This window comes from Ascaphus truei (genome assembly GCF_040206685.1).
Source record: "Ascaphus truei isolate aAscTru1 chromosome 2 unlocalized genomic scaffold, aAscTru1.hap1 SUPER_2_unloc_5, whole genome shotgun sequence".
Taxonomy (NCBI): domain Eukaryota; kingdom Metazoa; phylum Chordata; class Amphibia; order Anura; family Ascaphidae; genus Ascaphus; species Ascaphus truei.
Genome location: NW_027453819.1, coordinates 572,142 through 596,833, shown reverse-complemented (window position 1 = coordinate 596,833; position 24,692 = coordinate 572,142). Strand labels below are relative to the sequence as shown.

Below are 24,692 nucleotides of genomic sequence, written 5' to 3'. Positions count from 1 at the left end.
TGTAATGGGCGTGTCTGCCAGTCCCCCCCCCCGTGCACTGTAATTCCCAGGAGCCTGTGCTGTAATGGGCGTGTCTGCCAGTCCCCCCCATGCTCTGTAATTCCCAGGAGTCTGTGCTGTAATGGGCGTGTCTGCCAGTCCCCCCCCATGCTCTGTAATTCCCAGGAGTCTGTGCTGTAATGGGTGTGTCTGCCAGTCCCCCCCATGCTCTGTAATTCCCAGGAGCCTGTGCTGTAATGGGCGTGTCTGCCAGTCCCCCCCATGCTGTGTAATTCCCAGGAGCCTGTGCTGTAATGGGCGTGTCTGCCAGTCCCCCCCATGCTCTGTAATTCCCAGGAGCCTGTGCTGTAATGGGCGTGTCTGCCAGTCCCCCCATGCTCTGTAATTCCCAGGAGTCTGTGCTGTAATGGGCGTGTCTGCCAGTCCCCCCCGTGCTCTGTAATTCCCAGGAGCCTGTGCTGTAATGGGCGTGTCTGCCAGTCCCCCCCCCCATGCTCTGTAATTCCCAGGAGCCTGTGCTGTAATGGGCGTGTCTGCCAGTCCCCCCCGTGCTCTGTAATTCCCTGGAGCCTGTGCTGTAATGGGCGTGTCTGCCAGTCCCCCCATGCCCTGTAATTCCCAGGAGCCTGTGCTGTAATGGGCGTGTCTGCCAGTCCCCCCCCCCCCCATGCTCTGTAATTCCCAGGAGCCTGTGCTGTAATGGGCGTGTCTGCCAGTCCCCCCATGCTCTGTAATTCCCAGGAGTCTGTGCTGTAATGGGCGTGTCTGCCAGTCCCCCCGTGCTCTGTAATTCCCAGGAGCCTGTGCTGTAATGGGCGTGTCTGCCAGTCCCCCCCCCCCCCCATGCTCTGTAATTCCCAGGAGCCTGTGCTGTAATGGGCGTGTGGGCCAGTCCCCCCCATGCTCTGTAATTCCCAGGAGCCTGTGCTGTAATGGGCGTGTCTGCCAGTCCCCCCCATGCTCTGTAATTCCCAGGAGCCTGTGCTGTAATGGGCGTGTCTGCCAGTCCCCCCCATGCTCTGTAATTCCCAGGAGCCTGTCCTGTAATAGGCGTGTGTGCCAGTTCCCCCGTGCTCTGTAATTCCCAGGAGCCTGTGCTGTAATGGGCGTGTCTGCCAGTCCTCCCCCCATGCTCTGTAATTCCCAGGAGCCTGTGCTGTAATGGGCGTGTCTGCCAGTCCCCCCCCTGCTCTGTATTTCCCAGGAGCCTGTGCTGTAATGGGCGTGTCTGCCAGTCCCCCCCATGCTCTGTAATTCCCAGGAGCCTGTGCTGTAATGGGCGTGTCTGCCAGTCCCCCCCATGCTCTGTATTTCCCAGGTGCCTGTGCTGTAATGGGCGTGTCTGCCAGTCCCCCCCATGCTCTGTAATTCCCAGGAGCCTGTGCTGTAATGGGCGTGTCTGCCAGTCCCCCCCATGCTCTGTAATTCCCAGGAGCCTGTGCTGTAATGGGCGTGTCTGCCAGTCCCCCCCCTGCCCTGTAATTCCCAGGAGCCTGTGCTGTAATGGGAGTGTCTGCCAGTCCCCCCCATGCTCTGTAATTCCCAGGAGCCTGTGCTGTAATGGGCGTGTCTGCCAGTCCCCCCCCGTGCTCTGTAATTCCCAGGAGCCTGTGCGTAATGGGCGTGTCTGCCAGTCCCCCCGTGCTCTGTAATTCCCAGGAGCCTGTGCTGTAATGGGCGTGTCTGCCAGTCCCCCCCATGCTCTGTAATTCCCAGGAGCCTGTGCTGTAATGGGCGTGTCTGCCAGTGCCCCCCATGCTCTGTAATTTCCAGGAGCCTGTGCTGTAATGGGCGTGTCTGCCAGTCCCCCCACATGCTCTGTAATTCCCAGGAGCCTGTGCTGTAATGGGCGTGTCTGCCAGTCCCCCCCATGCTCTGTAATACCCAGGAGCCTGTGCTGTAATGGGCGTGTCTGCCAGTCCCCCCCATGCTCTGTAATTCCCAGGAGCCTGTGCTGTAATGGGCGTGTCTGCCAGTACCCCCCCCCATGCTCTGTAATTCCCAGGAGCCTGTGCTGTAATGGGCGTGTCTGCCAGTCCCCCCCATGCTCTGTAATTCCCAGGAGCCTGTGCTGTAATGGGCGTGTCTGCCAGTCCCCCCCTGCTGTGTATTTCCCAGGAGCCTGTGCTGTAATGGGCGTGTCTGCCAGTCCCCCCACATGCTCTGTAATTCCCAGGAGCCTGTGCTGTAATGGGCGTGTCTGCCAGTCCCCCCCATGCTCTGTAATACCCAGGAGCCTGTGCTGTAATGGGCGTGTCTGCCAGTCCCCCCCATGCTCTGTAATTCCCAGGAGCCTGTGCTGTAATGGGCGTGTCTGCCAGTACCCCCCCCCATGCTCTGTAATTCCCAGGAGCCTGTGCTGTAATGGGCGTGTCTGCCAGTACCCCCCCCATGCTCTGTAATTCCCAGGAGCCTGTGCTGTAATGGGCGTGTCTGCCAGTCCCCCCCTGCTGTGTATTTCCCAGGAGCCTGTGCTGTAATGGGCGTGTCTGCCAGTCCCCCCCCCATGCTCTGTAATTCCCAGGAGCCTGTGCTGTAATGGGCGTGTCTGCCAGTCCCCCCCATGCTCTGTAATTCCCAGGAGCCTGTGCTGTAATGGGCGTGTCTGCCAGTCCCCCCCCTGCCCTGTAATTCCCAGGAGCCTGTGCTGTAATGGGAGTGTCTGCCAGTCCCCCCCATGCTCTGTAATTCCCAGGAGCCTGTGCTGTAATGGGCGTGTCTGCCAGTCCCCCCCCCCCGTGCACTGTAATTCCCAGGAGCCTGTGCTGTAATGGGAGTGTCTGCCAGTCCCCCCATGCTCTGTAATTCCCAGGAGCCTGTGCTGTAATGGGCGTGTCTGCCAGTCCCCCCCATGCTCTGTAATTCCCAGGAGTCTGTGCTGTAATGGGCGTGTCTGCCAGTCCCCCCCCATGCTCTGTAATTCCCAGGAGCCTGTGCTGTAATGGGCGTGTCTGCCAGTCCCCCCCATGCTCTGTAATTCCCAGGAGCCTGTGCTGTAATGGGCGTGTGTGCCAGTCCCCCCCATGCTCTGTAATTCCCAGGAGTCTGTGCTGTAATGGGCGTGTCTGCCAGTCCCCCCCCCGTGCTCTGTAATTCCCAGGAGCCTGTGCTGTAATGGGCGTGTCTGCCAGTCCCCCCCATGCTCTGTAATTCCCAGGAGCCTGTGCTGTAATGGGCGTGTGTGCCAGTCCCCCCCATGCTCTGTAATTCCCAGGAGCCTGTGCTGTAATGGGCGTGTCTGCCAGTCCCCCCCATGCTCTGTAATTCCCAGGAGCCTGTGCTGTAATGGGCGTGTCTGCCAGTCCCCCCATGCTCTGTAATTCCCAGGAGTCTGTGCTGTAATGGGCGTGTCTGCCAGTCCCCCCCGTGCTCTGTAATTCCCAGGAGCCTGTGCTGTAATGGGCGTGTCTGCCAGTCCCCCCCCCCATGCTCTGTAATTCCCAGGAGCCTGTGCTGTAATGGGCGTGTCTGCCAGTCCCCCCCGTGCTCTGTAATTCCCTGGAGCCTGTGCTGTAATGGGCGTGTCTGCCAGTCCCCCCATGCCCTGTAATTCCCAGGAGCCTGTGCTGTAATGGGCGTGTCTGCCAGTCCCCCCCCCCCCCCCATGCTCTGTAATTCCCAGGAGCCTGTGCTGTAATGGGCGTGTCTGCCAGTCCCCCCATGCTCTGTAATTCCCAGGAGTCTGTGCTGTAATGGGCGTGTCTGCCAGTCCCCCCGTGCTCTGTAATTCCCAGGAGCCTGTGCTGTAATGGGCGTGTCTGCCAGTCCCCCCCCCCCCCCCATGCTCTGTAATTCCCAGGAGCCTGTGCTGTAATGGGCGTGTGGGCCAGTCCCCCCCATGCTCTGTAATTCCCAGGAGCCTGTGCTGTAATGGGCGTGTCTGCCAGTCCCCCCCATGCTCTGTAATTCCCAGGAGCCTGTGCTGTAATGGGCGTGTCTGCCAGTCCCCCCCATGCTCTGTAATTCCCAGGAGCCTGTCCTGTAATAGGCGTGTCTGCCAGTCCCCCCCCATGCTCTGTAATTCCCAGGAGCCTGTGCTGTAATGGGCGTGTCTGCCAGTTCCCCCCCCATGCTCTGTAATTCCCAGGAGCCTGTGCTGTAATGGGCGTGTCTGCCAGTCCCCCCCCCATGCTCTGTAATTCCCAGGAGCCTGTGCTGTAATGGGCGTGTCTGCCAGTCCCCCCCCTGCTCTGTATTTCCCAGGAGCCTGTGCTGTAATGGGCGTGTCTGCCAGTCCCCCCCATGCTCTGTAATTCCCAGGAGCCTGTGCTGTAATGGGCGTGTCTGCCAGTCCCCCCCATGCTCTGTATTTCCCAGGTGCCTGTGCTGTAATGGGCGTGTCTGCCAGTCCCCCCCATGCTCTGTAATTCCCAAGAGCCTGTGCTGTAATGGGCGTGTCTGCCAGTCCCCCCCATGCTCTGTAATTCCCAGGAGCCTGTGCTGTAATGGGCGTGTCTGCCAGTCCCCCCCCTGCCCTGTAATTCCCAGGAGCCTGTGCTGTAATGGGAGTGTCTGCCAGTCCCCCCCATGCTCTGTAATTCCCAGGAGCCTGTGCTGTAATGGGCGTGTCTGCCAGTCCCCCCCGTGCTCTGTAATTCCCAGGAGCCTGTGCGTAATGGGCGTGTCTGCCAGTCCCCCCCGTGCTCTGTAATTCCCAGGAGCCTGTGCTGTAATGGGCGTGTCTGCCAGTCCCCCCCATGCTCTGTAATTCCCAGGAGCCTGTGCTGTAATGGGCGTGTCTGCCAGTCCCCCCCGTGCTCTGTAATTCCCAGGAGCCTGTGCGTAATGGGCGTGTCTGCCAGTCCCCCCCATGCTCTGTAATTCCCAGGAGCCTGTGCTGTAATGGGCGTGTCTGCCAGTCCCCCCCATGCTCTGTAATTCCCAGGAGCCTGTGCTGTAATGGGCGTGTCTGCCAGTCCCCCCACATGCTCTGTAATTCCCAGGAGCCTGTGCTGTAATGGGCGTGTCTGCCAGTCCCCCCCATGCTCTGTAATACCCAGGAGCCTGTGCTGTAATGGGCGTGTCTGCCAGTCCCCCCCATGCTCTGTAATTCCCAGGAGCCTGTGCTGTAATGGGCGTGTCTGCCAGTACCCCCCCCCATGCTCTGTAATTCCCAGGAGCCTGTGCTGTAATGGGCGTGTCTGCCAGTCCCCCCCATGCTCTGTAATTCCCAGGAGCCTGTGCTGTAATGGGCGTGTCTGCCAGTCCCCCCCTGCTGTGTATTTCCCAGGAGCCTGTGCTGTAATGGGCGTGTCTGCCAGTCCCCCCACATGCTCTGTAATTCCCAGGAGCCTGTGCTGTAATGGGCGTGTCTGCCAGTCCCCCCCATGCTCTGTAATACCCAGGAGCCTGTGCTGTAATGGGCGTGTCTGCCAGTCCCCCCCATGCTCTGTAATTCCCAGGAGCCTGTGCTGTAATGGGCGTGTCTGCCAGTACCCCCCCCCATGCTCTGTAATTCCCAGGAGCCTGTGCTGTAATGGGCGTGTCTGCCAGTACCCCCCCCATGCTCTGTAATTCCCAGGAGCCTGTGCTGTAATGGGCGTGTCTGCCAGTCCCCCCCTGCTGTGTATTTCCCAGGAGCCTGTGCTGTAATGGGCGTGTCTGCCAGTCCCCCCCCCCATGCTCTGTAATTCCCAGGAGCCTGTGCTGTAATGGGCGTGTCTGCCAGTCCCCCCCATGCTCTGTAATTCCCAGGAGCCTGTGCTGTAATGGGCGTGTCTGCCAGTCCCCCCCATGCTCTGTATTTCCCAGGAGCCTGTGCTGTAATGGGCGTGTCTTCCAGTCCCCCCCATGCTCTGTATTTCCCAGGAGCCTGTGCTGTAATGGGCGTGTCTGCCAGTCCCCCCCATGCTCTGTAATTCCCAGGAGCCTGTGCTGTAATGGGCGTGTCTGCCAGTCCCCCCCATGCTCTGTAATTCCCAGGAGCCTGTGCTGTAATGGGCGTGTCTGCCAGTCCCCCCCCTGCCCTGTAATTCCCAGGAGCCTGTGCTGTAATGGGAGTGTCTGCCAGTCCCCCCCATGCTCTGTAATTCCCAGGAGCCTGTGCTGTAATGGGCGTGTCTGCCAGTCCCCCCCGTGCTCTGTAATTCCCAGGAGCCTGTGCGTAATGGGCGTGTCTGCCAGTCCCCCCCGTGCTCTGTAATTCCCAGGAGCCTGTGCTGTAATGGGCGTGTCTGCCAGTCCCCCCCATGCTCTGTAATTCCCAGGAGCCTGTGCTGTAATGGGCGTGTCTGCCAGTCCCCCCACATGCTCTGTAATTCCCAGGAGCCTGTGCTGTAATGGGCGTGTCTGCCAGTCCCCCCCATGCTCTGTAATTCCCAGGAGCCTGTGCTGTAATGGGCGTGTCTGCCAGTCCCCCCCATGCTCTGTAATTCCCAGGAGCCTGTGCTGTAATGGGCGTGTCTGCCAGTACCCCCCCCATGCTCTGTAATTCCCAGGAGCCTGTGCTGTAATGGGCGTGTCTGCCAGTCCCCCCCATGCTCTGTAATTCCCAGGAGCCTGTGCTGTAATGGGCGTGTCTGCCAGTACCCCCCCCATGCTCTGTAATTCCCAGGAGCCTGTGCTGTAATGGGCGTGTCTGCCAGTCCCCCCCCTGCTGTGTATTTCCCAGGAGCCTGTGCTGTAATGGGCGTGTCTGCCAGTCCCCCCCCCCCCATGCTCTGTAATTCCCAGGAGCCTGTGCTGTAATGGGCGTGTCTGCCAGTACCCCCCATGCTCTGTAATTCCCAGGAGCCTGTGCTGTAATGGGCGTGTCTGCCAGTCCCCCCCCCCCATGCTCTGTAATTCCCAGGAGCCTGTGCTGTAATGGGCGTGTCTGCCAGTCCCCCCCCTGCTCTGTATTTCCCAGGAGCCTGTGCTGTAATGGGCGTGTCTGCCAGTCCCCCCCATGCTCTGTAATTCCCAGGAGCCTGTGCTGTAATGGGCGTGTCTGCCAGTCCCCCCCATGCTCTGTATTTCCCAGGAGCCTGTGCTGTAATGGGCGTGTCTTCCAGTCCCCCCCATGCTCTGTATTTCCCAGGAGCCTGTGCTGTAATGGGCGTGTCTGCCAGTCCCCCCCATGCTCTGTAATTCCCAGGAGCCTGTGCTGTAATGGGCGTGTCTGCCAGTCCCCCCCATGCTCTGTAATTCCCAGGAGCCTGTGCTGTAATGGGCGTGTCTGCCAGTCCCCCCCATGCTCTGTAATTCCCAGGAGCCTGTGCTGTAATGGGCGTGTCTGCCAGTCCCCCCATCCTCTGTAATTCCCAGGAGCCTGTGCTGTAATGTGCGTGTCTGCCAGTCCCCCCCATGCTCTGTAATTCCCAGGAGCCTGTGCTGTAATGGGCGTGTCTGCCAGTCCCCCCCATGCTCTGTAATTCCCAGAAGCCTGTGCTGTAATGGGCGTGTCTGCCAGTCCCCCCCATGCTCTGTAATTCCCAGGAGCCTGTGCTGTAATGGGCGTGTCTGCCAGTCCCCCCCATGCTCTGTAATTCCCAGGAGCCTGTGCTGTAATGGGCGTGTCTGCCAGTCCCCCCCATGCTCTGTAATTCCCAGGAGCCTGTGCTGTAATGGGCGTGTCTGCCACTCCCCCCCATGCTGTGTATTTCCCAGGAGCCTGTGCTGTAATGGGCGTGTCTGCCAGTCCCCCCCCTGCCCTGTAATTCCCAGGAGCCTGTGCTGTAATGGGAGTGTCTGCCAGTCCCCCCCATGCTCTGTAATTCCCAGGAGCCTGTGCTGTAATGGGCGTGTCTGCCAGTCCCCCCCGTGCTCTGTAATTCCCAGGAGCCTGTGCTGTAATGGGCGTGTCTGCCAGTCCCCCCCATGCTCTGTAATTCCCAGGAGCCTGTGCGTAATGGGCGTGTCTGCCAGTCCCCCCCGTGCTCTGTAATTCCCAGGAGCCTGTGCTGTAATGGGCGTGTCTGCCAGTCCCCCCCATGCTCTGTAATTCCCAGGAGCCTGTGCTGTAATGGGCGTGTCTGCCAGTCCCCCCCATGCTCTGTAATTCCCAGGAGCCTGTGCTGTAATGGGCGTGTCTGCCAGTCCCCCCACATGCTCTGTAATTCCCAGGAGCCTGTGCTGTAATGGGCGTGTCTGCCAGTCCCCCCCTGCTGTGTATTTCCCAGGAGCCTGTGCTGTAATGGGCGTGTCTGCCAGTCCCCCCCCCCCATGCTCTGTAATTCTCAGGAGCCTGTGCTGTAATGGGCGTGTCTGCCAGTCCCCCCCCCTGCTCTGTATTTCCCAGGAGCCTGTGCTGTAATGGGCGTGTCTGCAAGTCCCCCCCAAGCTCTGTAATTCCCAGGAGCCTGTGCTGTAATGGGCGTGTCTGCCAGTCCCCCCCATGCTCTGTATTTCCCAGGAGCCTGTGCTGTAATGGGCGTGTCTTCCAGTCCCCCCCATGCTCTGTATTTCCCAGGAGCCTGTGCTGTAATGGGCGTGTCTGCCAGTCCCCCCCATGCTCTGTAATTCCCAGGAGCCTGTGCTGTAATGGGCGTGTCTGCCAGTCCCCCCCATGCTCTGTAATTCCCAGGAGCCTGTGCTGTAATGGGCGTGTCTGCCAGTCCCCCCCATGCTCTGTATTTCCCAGGAGCCTGTGCTGTAATGGGCGTGTCTGCCAGTCCCCCCCATGCTCTGTAATTCCCAGGAGCCTGTGCTGTAATGGGCGTGTCTGCCAGTCCCCCCACATGCTCTGTAATTCCCAGGAGCCTGTGCTGTAATGGGCGTGTCTGCCAGTCCCCCCCATACTCTGTAATTCCCAGGAGCCTGTGCTGTAATGGGCGTGTCTGCCAGTCCCCCCCATGCTCTGTAATTCCCAAAAGCCTGTGCTGTAATGGGCGTGTCTGCCAGTACCCCCCCCATGCTCTGTAATTCCCAGGAGCCTGTGCTGTAATGGGCGTGTCTGCCAGTCCCCCCCCCCTGCTGTGTATTTCCCAGGAGCCTGTGCTGTAATGGGCGTGTCTGCCAGTCCCCCCCCCCCATGCTCTGTAATTCCCAGGAGCCTGTGCTGTAATGGGCGTGTCTGCCAGTCCCCCCCCTGCTCTGTATTTCCCAGGAGCCTGTGCTGTAATGGGCGTGTCTGCCAGTCCCCCCCATGCTCTGTAATTCCCAGGAGCCTGTGCTGTAATGGGCGTGTCTGCCAGTCCCCCCCATGCTCTGTAATTCCCAGGAGCCTGTGCTGTAATGGGCGTGTCTGCCAGTCCCCCCCATGCTCTGTATTTCCTAGGAGCCTGTGCTGTAATGGGCGTGTCTTCCAGTCCCCCCCATGCTCTGTATTTCCCAGGAGCCTGTGCTGTAATGGGCGTGTCTGCCAGTCCCCCCCATGCTCTGTAATTCCCAGGAGCCTGTGCTGTAATGGGCGTGTCTGCCAGTCCCCCCCATGCTCTGTAATTCCCAGGAGCCTGTGCTGTAATGGGCGTGTCTGCCAGTCCCCCCCATGCTCTGTATTTCCCAGGAGCCTGTGCTGTAATGGGCGTGTCTGCCAGTCCCCCCCATGCTCTGTAATTCCCAGGAGCCTGTGCTGTAATGGGCGTGTCTGCCAGTCCCCCCCATGCTCTGTAATTCCCAGGAGCCTGTGCTGTAATGGGCGTGTCTGCCAGTCCCCCCCTTGCTCTGTAATTCCCAGGAGCCTGTGCGTAATGGGCGTGTCTGCCAGTCCCCCCCGTGCTCTGTAATTCCCAGGAGCCTGTGCTGTAATGGGCGTGTCTGCCAGTCCCCCCCATGCTCTGTAATTCCCAGGAGCCTGTGCTGTAATGGGCGTGTCTGCCAGTCCCCCCCATGCTCTGTAATTCCCAGGAGCCTGTGCTGTAATGGGCGTGTCTGCCAGTCCCCCCACATGCTCTGTAATTCCCAGGAGCCTGTGCTGTAATGGGCGTGTCTGCCAGTCCCCCCCTGCTGTGTATTTCCCAGGAGCCTGTGCTGTAATGGGCGTGTCTGCCAGTCCCCCCCCCCCATGCTCTGTAATTCTCAGGAGCCTGTGCTGTAATGGGCGTGTCTGCCAGTCCCCCCCCATGCTCTGTAATTCCCAGGAGCCTGTGCTGTAATGGGCGTGTCTGCCAGTCCCCCCCCTGCTCTGTATTTCCCAGGAGCCTGTGCTGTAATGGGCGTGTCTGCAAGTCCCCCCCAAGCTCTGTAATTCCCAGGAGCCTGTGCTGTAATGGGCGTGTCTGCCAGTCCCCCCCATGCTCTGTATTTCCCAGGAGCCTGTGCTGTAATGGGCGTGTCTTCCAGTCCCCCCCATGCTCTGTATTTCCCAGGAGCCTGTGCTGTAATGGGCGTGTCTGCCAGTCCCCCCCATGCTCTGTAATTCCCAGGAGCCTGTGCTGTAATGGGCGTGTCTGCCAGTCCCCCCCATGCTCTGTAATTCCCAGGAGCCTGTGCTGTAATGGGCGTGTCTGCCAGTCCCCCCCATGCTCTGTATTTCCCAGGAGCCTGTGCTGTAATGGGCGTGTCTGCCAGTCCCCCCCATGCTCTGTAATTCCCAGGAGCCTGTGCTGTAATGGGCGTGTCTGCCAGTCCCCCCACATGCTCTGTAATTCCCAGGAGCCTGTGCTGTAATGGGCGTGTCTGCCAGTCCCCCCCATGCTCTGTAATTCCCAGGAGCCTGTGCTGTAATGGGCGTGTCTGCCAGTCCCCCCCCCCTGCTGTGTATTTCCCAGGAGCCTGTGCTGTAATGGGCGTGTCTGCCAGTCCCCCCCCCCCATGCTCTGTAATTCCCAGGAGCCTGTGCTGTAATGGGCGTGTCTGCCAGTCCCCCCCCTGCTCTGTATTTCCCAGGAGCCTGTGCTGTAATGGGCGTGTCTGCCAGTCCCCCCCATGCTCTGTAATTCCCAGGAGCCTGTGCTGTAATGGGCGTGTCTGCCAGTCCCCCCCATGCTCTGTAATTCCCAGGAGCCTGTGCTGTAATGGGCGTGTCTGCCAGTCCCCCCCATGCTCTGTATTTCCTAGGAGCCTGTGCTGTAATGGGCGTGTCTTCCAGTCCCCCCCATGCTCTGTATTTCCCAGGAGCCTGTGCTGTAATGGGCGTGTCTGCCAGTCCCCCCCATGCTCTGTAATTCCCAGGAGCCTGTGCTGTAATGGGCGTGTCTGCCAGTCCCCCCCATGCTCTGTAATTCCCAGGAGCCTGTGCTGTAATGGGCGTGTCTGCCAGTCCCCCCCATGCTCTGTATTTCCCAGGAGCCTGTGCTGTAATGGGCGTGTCTGCCAGTCCCCCCCATGCTCTGTAATTCCCAGGAGCCTGTGCTGTAATGGGCGTGTCTGCCAGTCCCCCCCATGCTCTGTAATTCCCAGGAGCCTGTGCTGTAATGGGCGTGTCTGCCAGTCCCCCCCATGCTCTGTAATTCCCAGGAGCCTGTGCTGTAATGGGCGTGTCTGCCAGTCCCCCCCATGCTCTGTAATTCCCAGGAGCCTGTGCTGTAATGGGCGTGTCTGCCAGTCCCCCCCCTGCCCTGTAATTCCCAGGAGCCTGTGCTGTAATGGGAGTGTCTGCCAGTCCCCCCCATGCTCTGTAATTCCCAGGAGCCTGTGCTGTAATGGGCGTGTCTGCCAGTCCCCCCCGTGCTCTGTAATTCCCAGGAGCCTGTGCGTAATGGGCGTGTCTGCCAGTCCCCCCCGTGCTCTGTAATTCCCAGGAGCCTGTGCTGTAATGGGCGTGTCTGCCAGTCCCCCCCATGCTCTGTAATTCCCAGGAGCCTGTGCTGTAATGGGCGTGTCTGCCAGTCCCCCCCATGCTCTGTAATTCCCAGGAGCCTGTGCTGTAATGGGCGTGTCTGCCAGTCCCCCCCATGCTCTGTAATTCCCAGGAGCCTGTGCTGTAATGGGCGTGTCTGCCAGTCCCCCCCCCATGCTCTGTAATTCCCAGGAGCCTGTGCTGTAATGGGCGTGTCTGCCAGTACCCCCCCATGCTCTGTAATTCCCAGGAGCCTGTGCTGTAATGGGCGTGTCTGCCAGTCCCCCCCATGCTCTGTAATTCCCAGGAGCCTGTGCTGTAATGGGCGTGTCTGCCAGTCCCCCCCCCCCCCCGTGCTCTGTAATTCCCAGGAGCCTGTGCTGTAATGGGCGTGTCTGCCAGTCCCCCCCCCTGCTGTGTATTTCCCAGGAGCCTGTGCTGTAATGGGCGTGTCTGCCAGTCCCCCCCCTGCTGTGTATTTCCCAGGAGCCTGTGCTGTAATGGGCGTGTCTGCCAGTCCCCCCCCCCATGCTCTGTAATTCCCAGGAGCCTGTGCTGTAATGGGCGTGTCTGCCAGTCCCCCCCATGCTCTGTAATTCCCAGGAGCCTGTGCTGTAATGGGCGTGTCTGCCAGTCCCCCCCATGCTCTGTATTTCCCAGGAGCCTGTGCTGTAATGGGCGTGTCTGCCAGTCCCCCCCATGCTCTGTAATTCCCAGGAGCCTGTGCTGTAATGGGCGTGTCTGCCAGTCCCCCCCATGCTCTGTAATTCCCAGGAGCCTGTGCTGTAATGGGCGTGTCTGCCAGTCCCCCCCATGCTCTGTAATTCCCAGGAGCCTGTGCTGTAATGGGCGTGTCTGCCAGTCCCCCCCATGCTCTGTAATTTCCAGGAGCCTGTGCTGTAATGGGCGTGTCTGCCAGTCCCCCCCATGCTCTGTAATTCCCAGGAGCCTGTGCTGTAATGGGCGTGTCTGCCAGTCCCCCCCATGCTCTGTATTTCCCAGGAGCCTGTGCTGTAATGGGCGTGTCTGCCAGTCCCCCCCATGCTCTGTAATTCCCAGGAGTCTGTGCTGTAATGGGCGTGTCTGCCAGTCCCCCCCATGCTCTGTAATTCCCAGGAGCCTGTGCTGTAATGTGCGTGTCTGCCAGTCCCCCCCCCCATGCTCTGTAATTCCCAGGAGCCTGTGCTGTAATGGGCGTGTCTGCTAGTCCCCCCCATGCTCTGTAATTCCCAGGAGTCTGTGCTGTAATGGGCGTGTCTGCCAGTCCCCCCCATGCTCTGTATTTCCCAGGAGCCTGTGCTGTAATGGGCGTGTCTGCCAGTCCCCCCCATGCTCTGTAATTCCCAGGAGCCTGTGCTGTAATGGGCGTGTCTGCTAGTCCCCCCCATGCTCTGTAATTCCCAGGAGTCTGTGCTGTAATGGGCGTGTCTGCCAGTCCCCCCCATGCTCTGTATTTCCCAGGAGCCTGTGCTGTAATGGGCGTGTCTGCCAGTCCCCCCCATGCTCTGTAATTCCCAGGAGCCTGTGCTGTAATGTGCATGTCTGCCAGTCCCCCCCCCCCATGCTCTGTAATTCCCAGGAGCCTGTGCTGTAATGGGCGTGTCTGCCAGTCCCCATCCCCCCCATGCTCTGTAATTCCCAGGAGCCTGTGCTGTAATGGGCGTGTCTGCCAGTCCCCCCCCTGCTCTGTAATTCCCAGGAGCCTGTGCTGTAATGGGCGTGTCTGCCAGTCCCCCCCCTGCTCTGTATTTCCCAGGAGCCTGTGCTGTAATGGGCGTGTGTGCCAGTCCCCCCGTGCTCTGTAATTCCCAGGAGCCTGTGCTGTAATGGGCGTGTCTGCCAGTCCCCCCCATGCTCTGTAATTCCCAGGAGCCTGTGCTGTAATGGGCGTGTCTGCCAGTCCCCCCGTGCTCTGTAATTCCCAGAAGCCTGTGCTGTAATGGGCGTGTCTGCCAGTCCCCCCCTGTGCTCTGTATTTCCCAGGAGCCTGTGCTGTAATGGGCGTGTGGGCCAGTCCCCCCCATGCTCTGTAATTCCCAGGAGCCTGTGCTGTAATGGGCGTGTCTTCCAGTCCCCCCCCATGCTCTGTAATTCCCAGGAGCCTGTGCTGTAATGGGCGTGTCTGCCAGTCCCCCCCCCCATGCTCTGTAATTCCCAGGAGCCTGTGCTGTAATGGGCGTGTCTGCCAGTCCCCCCCCCCCCATGCTCTGTAATTCCCAGGAGCCTGTGCTGTAATGGGCGTGTCTGCCAGTCCCCCGTGCTCTGTAATTCCCAGGAGCCTGTGCTGTAATGGGCGTGTCTGCCAGTCCCCCCCCCCCATGCTCTGTAATTCCCAGGAGCCTGTGCTGTAATGGGCGTGTCTGCCAGTCCCCCCCCCCCATGCTCTGTAATTCCCAGGAGTCTGTGCTGTAATGGGCGTGTCTGCCAGTCCCCCCCATGCTCTGTAATTCCCAGGAGCCTGTGCTGTAATGGGCGTGTCTGCCAGTCCCCCCCGTGCTCTGTAATTCCCAGGAGCCTGTGCTGTAATGGGCGTGTCTGCCAGTCCCCCCCCATGCTCTGTAATTCCCAGGAGCCTGTGCTGTAATGGACGTGTCTGCCAGTTCCCCCCCCATGCTCTGTAATTCCCAGGAGCCTGTGCTGTAATGGACGTGTCTGCCAGTTCCCCCCCCCCCCGTGCTCTGTAATTCCCAGGAGCCTGTGCTGTAATGGGCGTGTCTGCCAGTTCCCCCCCCCCATGCTCTGTAATTCCCAGGAGCCTGTGCTGTAATGGGCGTGTCTGCCAGTCCCCCCCGTGCTCTGTAATTCCCAGGAGCCTGTGCTGTAATGGGCGTGTCTGCCAGTCCCCCCCCCCCATGCTCTGTAATTCCCAGGAGCCTGTGCTGTAATGGGCGTGTCTGCCAGTCCCCCCATGCTCTGTAATTCCCAGGAGCCTGTGCTGTAATGGGCGTGTCTGCCAGTCCCCCCCCATGCTCTGTAATTCCCAGGAGCCTGTGCTGTAATGGGCGTGTCTGCCAGTCCCCCCCCCCCCATGCTCTGTAATTCCCAGGAGCCTGTGCTGTAATGGGCGTGTCTGCCAGTCCCCCCCATGCTCTGTATTTCCCAGGAGCCTGTGCTGTAATGGGCGTGTCTGCCAGTCCCCCCCATGCTCTGTAATTCCCAGTAGCCTGTGCTGTAATGGGCGTGTCTGCCAGTCCCCCCCATGCTCTGTAATTCCCAGGAGCCTGTGCTGTAATGGGCGTGTCTGCCAGTCCCCCCCATGCTCTGTATTTCCCAGGAGCCTGTGCTGTAATGGGCGTGTCTGCCAGTCCCCCCCATGCTCTGTAATTCCCAGGAGCCTGTGCTGTAATGGGCGTGTCTGCCAGTCCCCCCCATGCTCTGTAATTCCCAGGAGCCTGTGCTGTAATGGGCGTGTCTGCCAGTCCCCCGTGCTCTGTAATTCCCAGGAGCCTGTGCTGTAATGGGCGTGTCTGCCAGTCCCCCCCCCCATGCTCTGTAATTCCCAGGAGCCTGTGCTGTAATGGGCGTGTCTGCCAGTCCCCCCCTGTGCTCTGTATTTCCCAGGAGCCTGTGCTGTAATGGGCGTGTCTGCCAGTCCCCCCCATGCTGTGTAATTCCCAGGAGCCTGTGCTGTAATGGGCGTGTCTGCCAGTCCCCCCCATGCTCTGTAATTCCCAGGAGCCTGTGCTGTAATGGGCGTGTCTGCCAGTACCCCCCATGCTCTGTAATTCCCAGGAGCCTGTGCTGTAATGGGCGTGTCTGCCAGTCCCCCCCAACCCATGCTCTGTAATTCCCAGGAGCCTGTGCTGTAATGGGCGTGTCTGCCAGTCACCCCGTGCTCTGTAATTCCCAGGAGCCTGTGCTGTAATGGGCGTGTCTGCCAGTCCCCCCCCCCCCATGCTCTGTAATTCCCAGGAGCCTGTGCTGTAATGTGCGTGTCTGCCAGTCCCCCCATGCTCTGTAATTCCCAGGAGCCTGTGCTGTAATGGGCGTGTCTGCCAGTCCCCCCCATGCTCTGTAATTCCCAGGAGCCTGTGCTGTAATGGGCGTGTCTGCCAGTCCCCCCCATGCTCTGTAATTCCCAGGAGCCTGTGCTGTAATGGGCGTGTCTGCCAGTCCCCCCCCCCCCATGCTCTGTAATTCCCAGGAGCCTGTGCTGTAATGGGCGTGTCTGCCAGTCCCCCCCTGTGCTCTGTATTTCCCAGGAGCCTGTGCTGTAATGGGCGTGTCTGCCAGTCCCCCACATGCTCTGTAATTCCCAGGAGCCTGTGCTGTAATGGGCGTGTCTGCCAGTCCCCCCCATGCTCTGTAATTCCCAGGAGCCTGTGCTGTAATGGGCGTGTCTGCCAGTCCCCCCCATGCTCTGTAATTCCCAGGAGCCTGTGCTGTAATGGGCGTGTCTGCCAGTCCCCCCCATGCTCTGTAATTCCCAGGAGCCTGTGCTGTAATGGGCGTGTCTGCCAGTCCCCCCCATGCTCTGTAATTCCCAGGAGCCTGTGCTGTAATGGGCGTGTCTGCCAGTCCCCCCCATGCTCTGTAATTCCCAGGAGCCTGTGCTGTAATGGGCGTGTCTGCCAGTACCCCCCATGCTCTGTAATTCCCAGGAGCCTGTGCTGTAATGGGCGTGTCTGCCAGTCCCCCCCATGCTCTGTAATTCCCAGGAGCCTGTGCTGTAATGGGCGTGTCTGCCAGTCCCCCCCCCCCCCGTGCTCTGTAATACCCAGGAGCCTGTGCTGTAATGGGCTGTATTTCCCAGGAGCCTGTGCTGTATGGGCGTGTGTGCCAGTCCCCCCCATGCTCTGTAATTCCCAGGAGCCTGTGCTGTAATGGGCGTGTCTGCCAGTCCCCCCCCCCCCCATGCTCTGTAATTCCCAGGAGCCTGTGCTGTAATGGGCGTGTCTGCTAGTCCCCTCCATGCTCTGTAATTCCCAGGAGCCTGTGCTGTAATGGGTGTGTCTGCCAGTCCCCCCGTGCTCTGTAATTCCCAGGAGCCTGTGCTGTAATGGGCGTGTCTGCCAGTCCCCCCCCCCCCATGCTCTGTAATTCCCAGGAGCCTGTGCTGTAATGGGCGTGTCTGCCAGTCCCCCCATGCTCTGTAATTCCCAGGAGCCTGTGCTGTAATGGGCGTGTCTGCCAGTCCCCCCATGCTCTGTAATTCCCAGGAGCCTGTGCTGTAATGGGCGTGTCTGCCAGTCCCCCCCCTTGCTCTGTAATTCCCAGGAGCCTGTGCTGTAATGGGCGTGTCTGCCAGTCCCCCCCGTGCTCTGTAATTCCCAGGAGCCTGTGCTGTAATGGGCGTGTCTGCCAGTCCCCCCATGCTCTGTAATTCCCAGGAGCCTGTGCTGTAATGGGCGTGTCTGCCAGTCCCCCCCCCCCCATGCTCTGTAATTCCCAGGAGCCTGTGCTGTAATGGGCGTGTCTGCCAGTCCCCCCCCCCCATGCTCTGTAATTCCCAGGAGCCTGTGCTGTAATGGGCGTGTCTGCCAGTCCCCCCCATGCTCTGTAATTCCCAGGAGCCTGTGCTGTAATGGGCGTGTCTGCCAGTCCCCCCCATGCTCTGTAATTCCCAGGAGCCTGTGCTGTAATGGGCGTGTCTGCCAGTCCCCCCCCCCCATGCTCTGTAATTCCCAGGAGCCTGTGCTGTAATGGGCGTGTCTGCCAGTCCCCCCCGTGCTCTGTAATTCCCAGGAGCCTGTGCTGTAATGGGCGTGTCTGCCAGTCCCCCCCATGCTCTGTAATTCCCAGGAGCCTGTGCTGTAATGGGCGTGTCTGCCAGTCCCCCCCATGCTCTGTAATTCCCAGGAGCCTGTGCTGTAATGGGCGTGTCTGCCAGTCCCCCCCATGCTCTGTAATTCCCAGGAGCCTGTGCTGTAATGGGCGTGTCTGCCAGTCCCCCCCATGCTCTGTAATTCCCAGGAGCCTGTGCTGTAATGGGCGTGTCTGCCAGTCCCCCCCATGCTCTGTAATTCCCAGGAGCCTGTGCTGTAATGGGCGTGTCTGCCAGTCCCCCCCATGCTCTGTAATTCCCAGGAGTCTGTGCTGTAATGGGCGTGTCTGCCAGTCCCCCCCATGCTCTGTAATTCCCAGGAGCCTGTGCTGTAATGGGCGTGTCTGCCAGTCCCCCCCATGCTCTGTAATTCCCAGGAGCCTGTGCTGTAATGGGCGTGTCTGCCAGTCCCCCCCATGCTCTGTAATTCCCAGTAGCCTGTGCTGTAATGGGCGTGTCTGCCAGTCCCCCCCTGCTGTAATTCCCAGGAGCCTGTGCTGTAATGGGCGTGTCTGCCAGTCCCCCCCATGCTCTGTAATTCCCAGGAGCCTGTGCTGTAATGGGCGTGTCTGCCAGTCCGCCCCTCCCCCCCGTGCTCTGTAATTCCCAGGAGCCTGTGCTGTAATGGGCGTGTCTGCCAGTCCCCCCCATGCTCTGTAATTCCCAGGAGCCTGTGCTGTAATGGGCGTGTCTGCCAGTCCCCGTCCCCCCCATGCTCTGTATTTCCCAGGAGCCTGTGCTGTAATGGGCGTGTCTGCCAGTACCCGTCTCCCCCATGCTCTGTATTTCCCAGGAGCCTGTGCTGTAATGGGCGTGTCTGCCAGTCCCCGTCCCCCCCATGCTCTGTAATTCCCAGGAGCCTGTGCTGTAATGGGCGTGTCTGCCAGTACCCCCCATGCTCTGTAATTCCCAGGAGCCTGTGCTGTAATGGGCGTGTCTGCCAGTCCCCCCCCTCCCCCCCATGCTCATTAATTCCCAGGAGACTGTGCTGTAATGGGCTGTATTTCCCAGGAGCCTGTGCTGTAATGGGCTGTAATTCCCAGGAGCCTGTGCTGTAATGGGCTGTATTTCCCAGGAGCCTGTGCTGTAATGGGCTGTATTTCCCAGGAGCCTGTGCTGTAATGGGCTGTATTTCCCAGGAGCCTGTGCTGTAATGGGCGTGTCTGCCAGTCCCCCCCATGCTCTGTATTTCCCAGGAGCCTGTGCTGTAATGGGCTGTTATTCCCAGGAGCCTGTGCTGTAATGGGCTGTATTTCCCAGGAGCCTGTGCTGTAATGGGCTGTATTTCCCAGGAGTATGTGCTGTAATGGGCTGTAATTCCCAGGAGCCTGTGCTGTAATGGGCTGTAATTCCCAGGAGCCTGTGCTGTAATGGGCTGTATTTCCCAGGAGCCTGTGCTGTAATGGGCTGTATTTCCCAGGAGCCTGTGCTGTAATGGGCTGTATTTCCCAGGAGCCTGTGCTGTAATGGGCTGTATTTCCCAGGAGCCGGTGCTGTAATGGGCTGTATTTCCCAGGAGCCTGTGCTGTAATGGGCTGTATTTCCCAGGAGCCTGTGCTGTAATGGGCTGTAATTCCCAGGAGCCTGTGCTGTAATGGGCTGTATTTCCCAGGAGCCTGTGCTGTAATGGGCTGTATTTCCCAGGAGCCTGTGCTGTAATGGGCTGTATTTCCCAGGAGCCTGTGCTGTAATGGGCTGTATTTCCCAGGAGCCTGTGCTGTAATGGGCTGTATATTTCCCAGGAGCCTGTGCTGTAATGGGCTGTATTTCCCAGGAGCCTGTGCAGTAATGGGCTGTATTTCCCAGGAGCCTGTGCAGTAATGGGCTGTATTTCCCAGGAGCCTGTGCTGTAATGGGCTGTATTTCCCAGGAGCCTGTGCTGTAATGGGCTGTAATTCCCAGGAGCCTGTGCTGTAATGGGCTGTAATTCCCAGGAGCCTGTGCTGTAATGGGCTGTATTTCCCAGGAGCCTGTGCTGTAATGGGCTGTATTTCCCAGGAGCCTGTGCTGTAATGGGCTGTATTTCCCAGGAGCCTGTGCTGTTCGGGACGAGCATCATGGAAAACATTCGGTTTGGAAAGCCAGATGCCAGCGACTCTGAAGTCTACGCAGCTGCAAAACAGGCCAACGCGGACCTCTTCATCCGCAGCTTCCCCGAGGGATACAACACCGTGCTGGGTGAGACCCTCTCCTCATCACCGCACGCCCTTTTTATCCGTCACACCCCTCCTCCTCCTCTGCTACTTCGGTTTTCTTTTACTCCCTTTCTGTTCTCTGCTTCTCTCTCCCGTGTTCGGTCGTTCCCGTCCCTCCCTCTTTCCGACCCCATTCCTTTCTTCCTTCATCTCTTTCCTTGCCTCCATTTCATTTGTTCTTCCCTCCTCTCCCATTTGAAGGTGAGCGTGGGGTCACCCTTTCTGGGGGACAGAAGCAGCGCGTGGCCATCGCCCGCGCCCTGGTGAAGGACCCCAGCATCCTGATCCTGGACGAGGCTACGAGTGCACTGGACTCCGAGTCCGAGCGAGCCGTGCAGTTAGCTCTGGACCGGGCCACCTGTGGCCGCACCGTGCTGGTCATCGCTCACCGACTCAGCACCATCGCTGGAGCCGACCTCATCGTGGTTCTGTCCGAGGGCCGTGTGGCCGAGGTGAGTGCCCACTCCCAAACCACTTTGCTTTAGGAGGACTGACCTGGACAAAGCAATGTATTGTACTTTGATGATGGAGATGATCATTTTACGAGCGGTCCCACCTCCTCGCACTGTGTCCTACCTCCTCGGACTGTGTCCCACCTCCTCGGACTGTGTCCCACCTCCTCGGACTGTGTCCCACCTCCTCGGACTGTGTCCCACCTCCTCGGACTGTGTCCCACCTCCTCGCACTGTGTCCCACCTCCTCGCACTGTCCCACCTCCTCGCACTGTGTCCCACCTCCTCGCACTGTCCCACCTCCTCGCACTGTGTCCCACCTCCTCGCACTGTGTCCCACCTCCTCGCACTGTGTCCCACCTCCTCGCACTGTCTCATCTCCTCGCACTGTGTCCCACCTCCTCACACTGTGTCCCGCCTCCTCGCACTGTGTCCCGCCTCCTCGCACTCTGTGTGTCCCGCCTCCTCGCACTCTGTGTCCCGCCCCCTTCACTCTGTGTGTCCCACCTCCTCGCACTGTCCCACCTCCTCGCACTGTGTCCCACCTCCTCGCACTGTGTCCCACCTCCTCGCACTGTGTCCCACCTCCTCGCACTGTCTCATCTCCTCGCACTGTGTCCCACCTCCTCACACTGTGTCCCGCCTCCTCGCACTGTGTCCCGCCTCCTCGCACTCTGTGTGTCCCGCCTCCTCGCACTCTGTGTCCCGCCCCCTCGCACTCTGTGTGTCCCGCCTCCTCGCACTCTGTGTGTCCCACCTCCTCGCACTGTGTCCCGCCTCCTCGCACTCTGTGTGTCCCACCTCCTCGCACTCTGTGTGTCCCGCCTCCTCGCACTCTGTGTGTCCCGCCTCCTCGCACTGTGTCCCGCCTCCTCGCATTCTGTGTGTCCCGCCTCCTCGCACTCTGTGTGTCCCGCCTCCTCGCATTCTGTGTGTCCCGCCTCCTCGCACTCTGTGTCCCGCCTCCTCGCGCTCTGTGTCTCCCGCCTCCTCGCACTCTGTGTGTCCCGCCCCCTCGCACTCTGTGTGTCCCGCCCCCTCGCACTCTGTGTGTACCGCCTCCTCGCATTCTGTGTGTCCCGCCTCCTCGCACTCTGTGTCCCGCCTCCTCGCGCTCTGTGTCTCCCGCCTCCTCACTCTGTGTGTCCCGCCTCCTCGCATTCTGTGTGTCCCGCCTCCTCGCACTCTGTGTCCCGCCTCCTCGCGCTCTGTGTCTCCCGCCTCCTCACTCTGTGTGTACCGCCTCCTCGCATTCTGTGTGTCCCGCCTCCTCGCACTCTGTGTCCCGCCTCCTCGCGCTCTGTGTCTCCCACCTCCTCGCACTCTGTGTGTCCCGCCCCCTCGCACTCTGTGTGTCCCGCCCCCTCGCACTCTGTGTGTCCCGCCTCCTCGCACTGTGTGTGTCCCACCTCCTCGCACTGTGTGTGTCCCGCCTCCTCGCACTGTGTGTCCCACGTCCTCACTCTGTGTGTCCCGCCTCCTCGCACTCTGTGTGTCCCGCCTCCTCGCACTGTGTGTGTCCCGCCTCCTCGCACTCTGTGTGTCCCGCCTCCTCGCACTGTGTGTGTCCCGCCTCCTCGCACTCTGTGTCCCGCCTCCTTGCATTCTGTGTGTCCCGCCTCCTCGCACTCTGTGTGTCTCCCGCCTCCTCGCACTGTGTGTGTCCCACCTCCTCGCACTCTGTGTGTCCCGCCTCCTCGCACTGTGTGTGTCCCGCCTCCTCGCACTCTGTGTGTCCCGCCTCCTCGCACTGTGTGTGTCCCGCCTCCTCGCACTCTGTGTGTCCCGCCTCCTCGCACTGTGTGTGTCCCGCCTCCTCGCACTCTGTGTGTCCCGCCTCCTCGCTCTGTGTGTCCCGCCTCCTCGCACTGTGTGTCCCGCCTCCTCGCACTGTGTGTGTCCCGCCTCCTCGCACTGTGTGTGTCCCACTTCCTCGCACTCTGTGTGTCCCGCCTCCTCGCACTCTGTGTGTCCCACCTCCTCACTCTGTGTGTCCCGCCTCCTCGCACTGTGTGTCCCGCCTCCTCGCACTGTGTGTCCCGCCTCCTCGCACTGTGTGTCCCGCCTCCTCACTCTGTGTGTCTCCCGCCTCCTCGCACTGTGTGTGTCCCGCCTCCTCGCACTCTGTGTGTCCCGCCTCCTCGCACTCTGTGTGTCTCCCGCCTCCTCGCACTGTGTGTGTCCCGCCTCCTCGCACTCTGTGTGTCCCGCCCCCTCGCACTCTGTGTGTCCCGTCTCCTCGCACTCTGTGTGTCCCGCCTCCTCGCACTCTGTGTCCCGCCTCCTCGCACTCTGTGTCCCGCCTCCTCGCACTCTGTGTGTCCCACCTCCTCGCACTCTGTGTGTCCCGCCTCCTTGCACTGTGTGTCCCACCTCCTCGCACTCTGTGTGTCCCACCTCCTCGCACTCTGTGTGTCCCGCCTCCTCGCACTGTGTGTGTCCCGCCTCCTCGCACTCTGTGTGTCCCGCCTCCTTGCACTGTGTCCCGCCTCCTCGCACTCTGTGTGTCCCACTTCCTCGCACTCTGTGTGTCCCGCCTCCTTGCACTGTGTGTCCCACCTCCTCGCACTCTGTGTGTCCCACCTCCTCGCACTCTGTGTGTCCCACCTCCTCGCACTCTGTGTCCCACCTCCTCGCACTCTGTGTGTCCCACCTCCTCGCGCTCTGTGTGTCCCGCCTCCTCGCACACTGTGTGTCCCGCCTCCTCGCACTGTGTGTCCCGCCCCCTCGCACTCTGTGTGTGTCCCACCTCCTCGCACTGTGTGTCCCGCCTCCTCGCACTCTGTGTGTCCCGCCTCCTCGCACTCTGTGTCCCACCTCCTCGCACTGTGTGTCCCGCCTCCTCGCACTGTGTGTGTCCCACCTCCTCGCACTGTGTGTCCCGCCTCCTCGCACTGTGTGTGTCCCGCCTCCTCGCACTCTGTGTCCCACCTCCTCGCACTGTGTGTCCCGCCTCCTCGCACTCTGTGTGTCCCACCTCCTCGCACTCTGTGTGTCCCGCCTCCTCGCACTCTGTGTGTCCCGCCTCCTCGCACTCTGTGTGTCCCACCTCCTCGCACTGTGTGTCCCGCCTCCTCGCACTCTGTGTGTCCCACCTCCTCGCACTCTGTGTGCCCCGCCTCCTCGCACTGTGTGTGTCCCACCTCCTCGCACTGTGTGTCCCACCTCCTCGCACTGTGTGTCCCGCCTCCTCGCACTCTGTGTGTCCCGCCTCCTCCGCCTCCTCGCACTCTGTGTGTCCCGCCTCCTCGCACACTGTGTGTCCCGCCTCCTCGCACTGTGTGTGTCCCACCTCCTCGCACTCTGTGTGTCCCGTCTCCTCGCACTGTGTGTCCCGCCTCCTCGCACTCTGTGTGTCCCGCCTCCTCGCACTCTGTGTGTCCCGCCTCCTCGCTCTGTGTGTCCCGCCTCCTCGCGCTCTGTGTGTCCCGTCTCCTCGCACTGTGTGTGTCCCGCCTCCTCGCATTCTGTGTGTCCCGTCTCCTCGCACTCTGTGTGTCCCGCCTCCTCGCACTCTGTGTGTCCCGCCTCCTCGCACTCTGTGTGTCCCGCCTCCTCGCTCTGTGTGTCCCGCCTCCTCGCGCTCTGTGTGTCCCGTCTCCTCGCACTCTGTGTGTCCCGCCTCCTCGCACTCTGTGTGTCCCGCCTCCTCGCTCTGTGTGTCCCGCCTCCTCGCGCTCTGTGTGTCCCGCCTCCTCGCACTCTGTGTGTCCCGTCTCCTCGCACTCTGTGTGTCCCACCTCCTCGCACTGTGTCCCACCTCCTCGCGCTCTGTGTCCCACCTCCTCGCACTGTGTGTCCCGCCTCCTCGCACTCTGTGTGTCCCACCTCCTCGCACTGTGTGTCCCGCCTCCTCGCACTCTGTGTGTCCCGCCTCCTCGCACTCTGTGTGTCCCGCCTCCTCGCACTCTGTGTGTCCCGCCTCCTCGCACTCTGTGTGTCCCGCCTCCTCGCACTCTGTGTGTCCCGCCTCCTCGCACTCTGTGTGTCCCGCCTCCTCACTCTGTGTGTCCCGCCTCCTCACTCTGTGTGTCCCGCCTCCTCACTCTGTGTGTCCCGCCTCCTCGCACTGTGTGTCCCGCCTCCTCACTCTGTGTGTCCCGCCTCCTCACTCTGTGTGTCCCACCTCCTCGCACTGTGTGTCCCGCCTCCTCGCACTCTGTGTCCCGCCTCCTCGCACTCTGTGTGTCCCGCCTCCTCGCACTCTGTGTGTCCCGCCTCCTCACTCTGTGTGTCCCGCCTCCTCACTCTGTGTGTCCCGCCTCCTCACTCTGTGTGTCCCGCCTCCTCGCACTGTGTGTGTCCCGCCTCCTCGCACTCTGTGTGTCCCGCCTCCTCGCACTGTGTCCCACCTCCTCGCACTGTGTGTGTCCCGCCTCCTCGCACTCTGTGTGTCCCGCCTCCTCGCACTGTGAGTGTCCCACCTCCTCGCACTCTGTGTCCCGTCTCCTCGCACTGTGAGTGCCCCGCCTCCTCGCACTCTGTGTGTCCCGCCTCCTCGCATTCTGTGTGTCCCACCTCCACGCACTCTGTGTGTCCCACCTCCTCGCACTCTGTGTGTCCCACCTCCTCGCACTCTGTGTCCCGTCTCCTCGCACTGTGAGTGCCCCGCCTCCTCGCACTCTGTGTGTCCCGCCTCCTCG

General features: G+C 60.7%; 1 protein-coding gene across 1 annotated transcript in view; it reads left to right on the top strand.

Annotated features, from left to right (window-relative positions):
* The window catches only part of ABCB8 (ATP binding cassette subfamily B member 8), a gene marked incomplete at its 5' end in the record, with an annotated part of 78,463 nt that overhangs the window by 35,439 nt on the left and 18,332 nt on the right, over positions 1-24,692 (top strand). The window contains 2 exons of the mRNA XM_075580488.1: positions 19,433-19,580; positions 19,799-20,049. Of these exons, the coding sequence (XP_075436603.1) occupies positions 19,433-19,580; positions 19,799-20,049 (399 nt within the window). The remainder of the gene's footprint in view (positions 1-19,432; positions 19,581-19,798; positions 20,050-24,692) is intronic.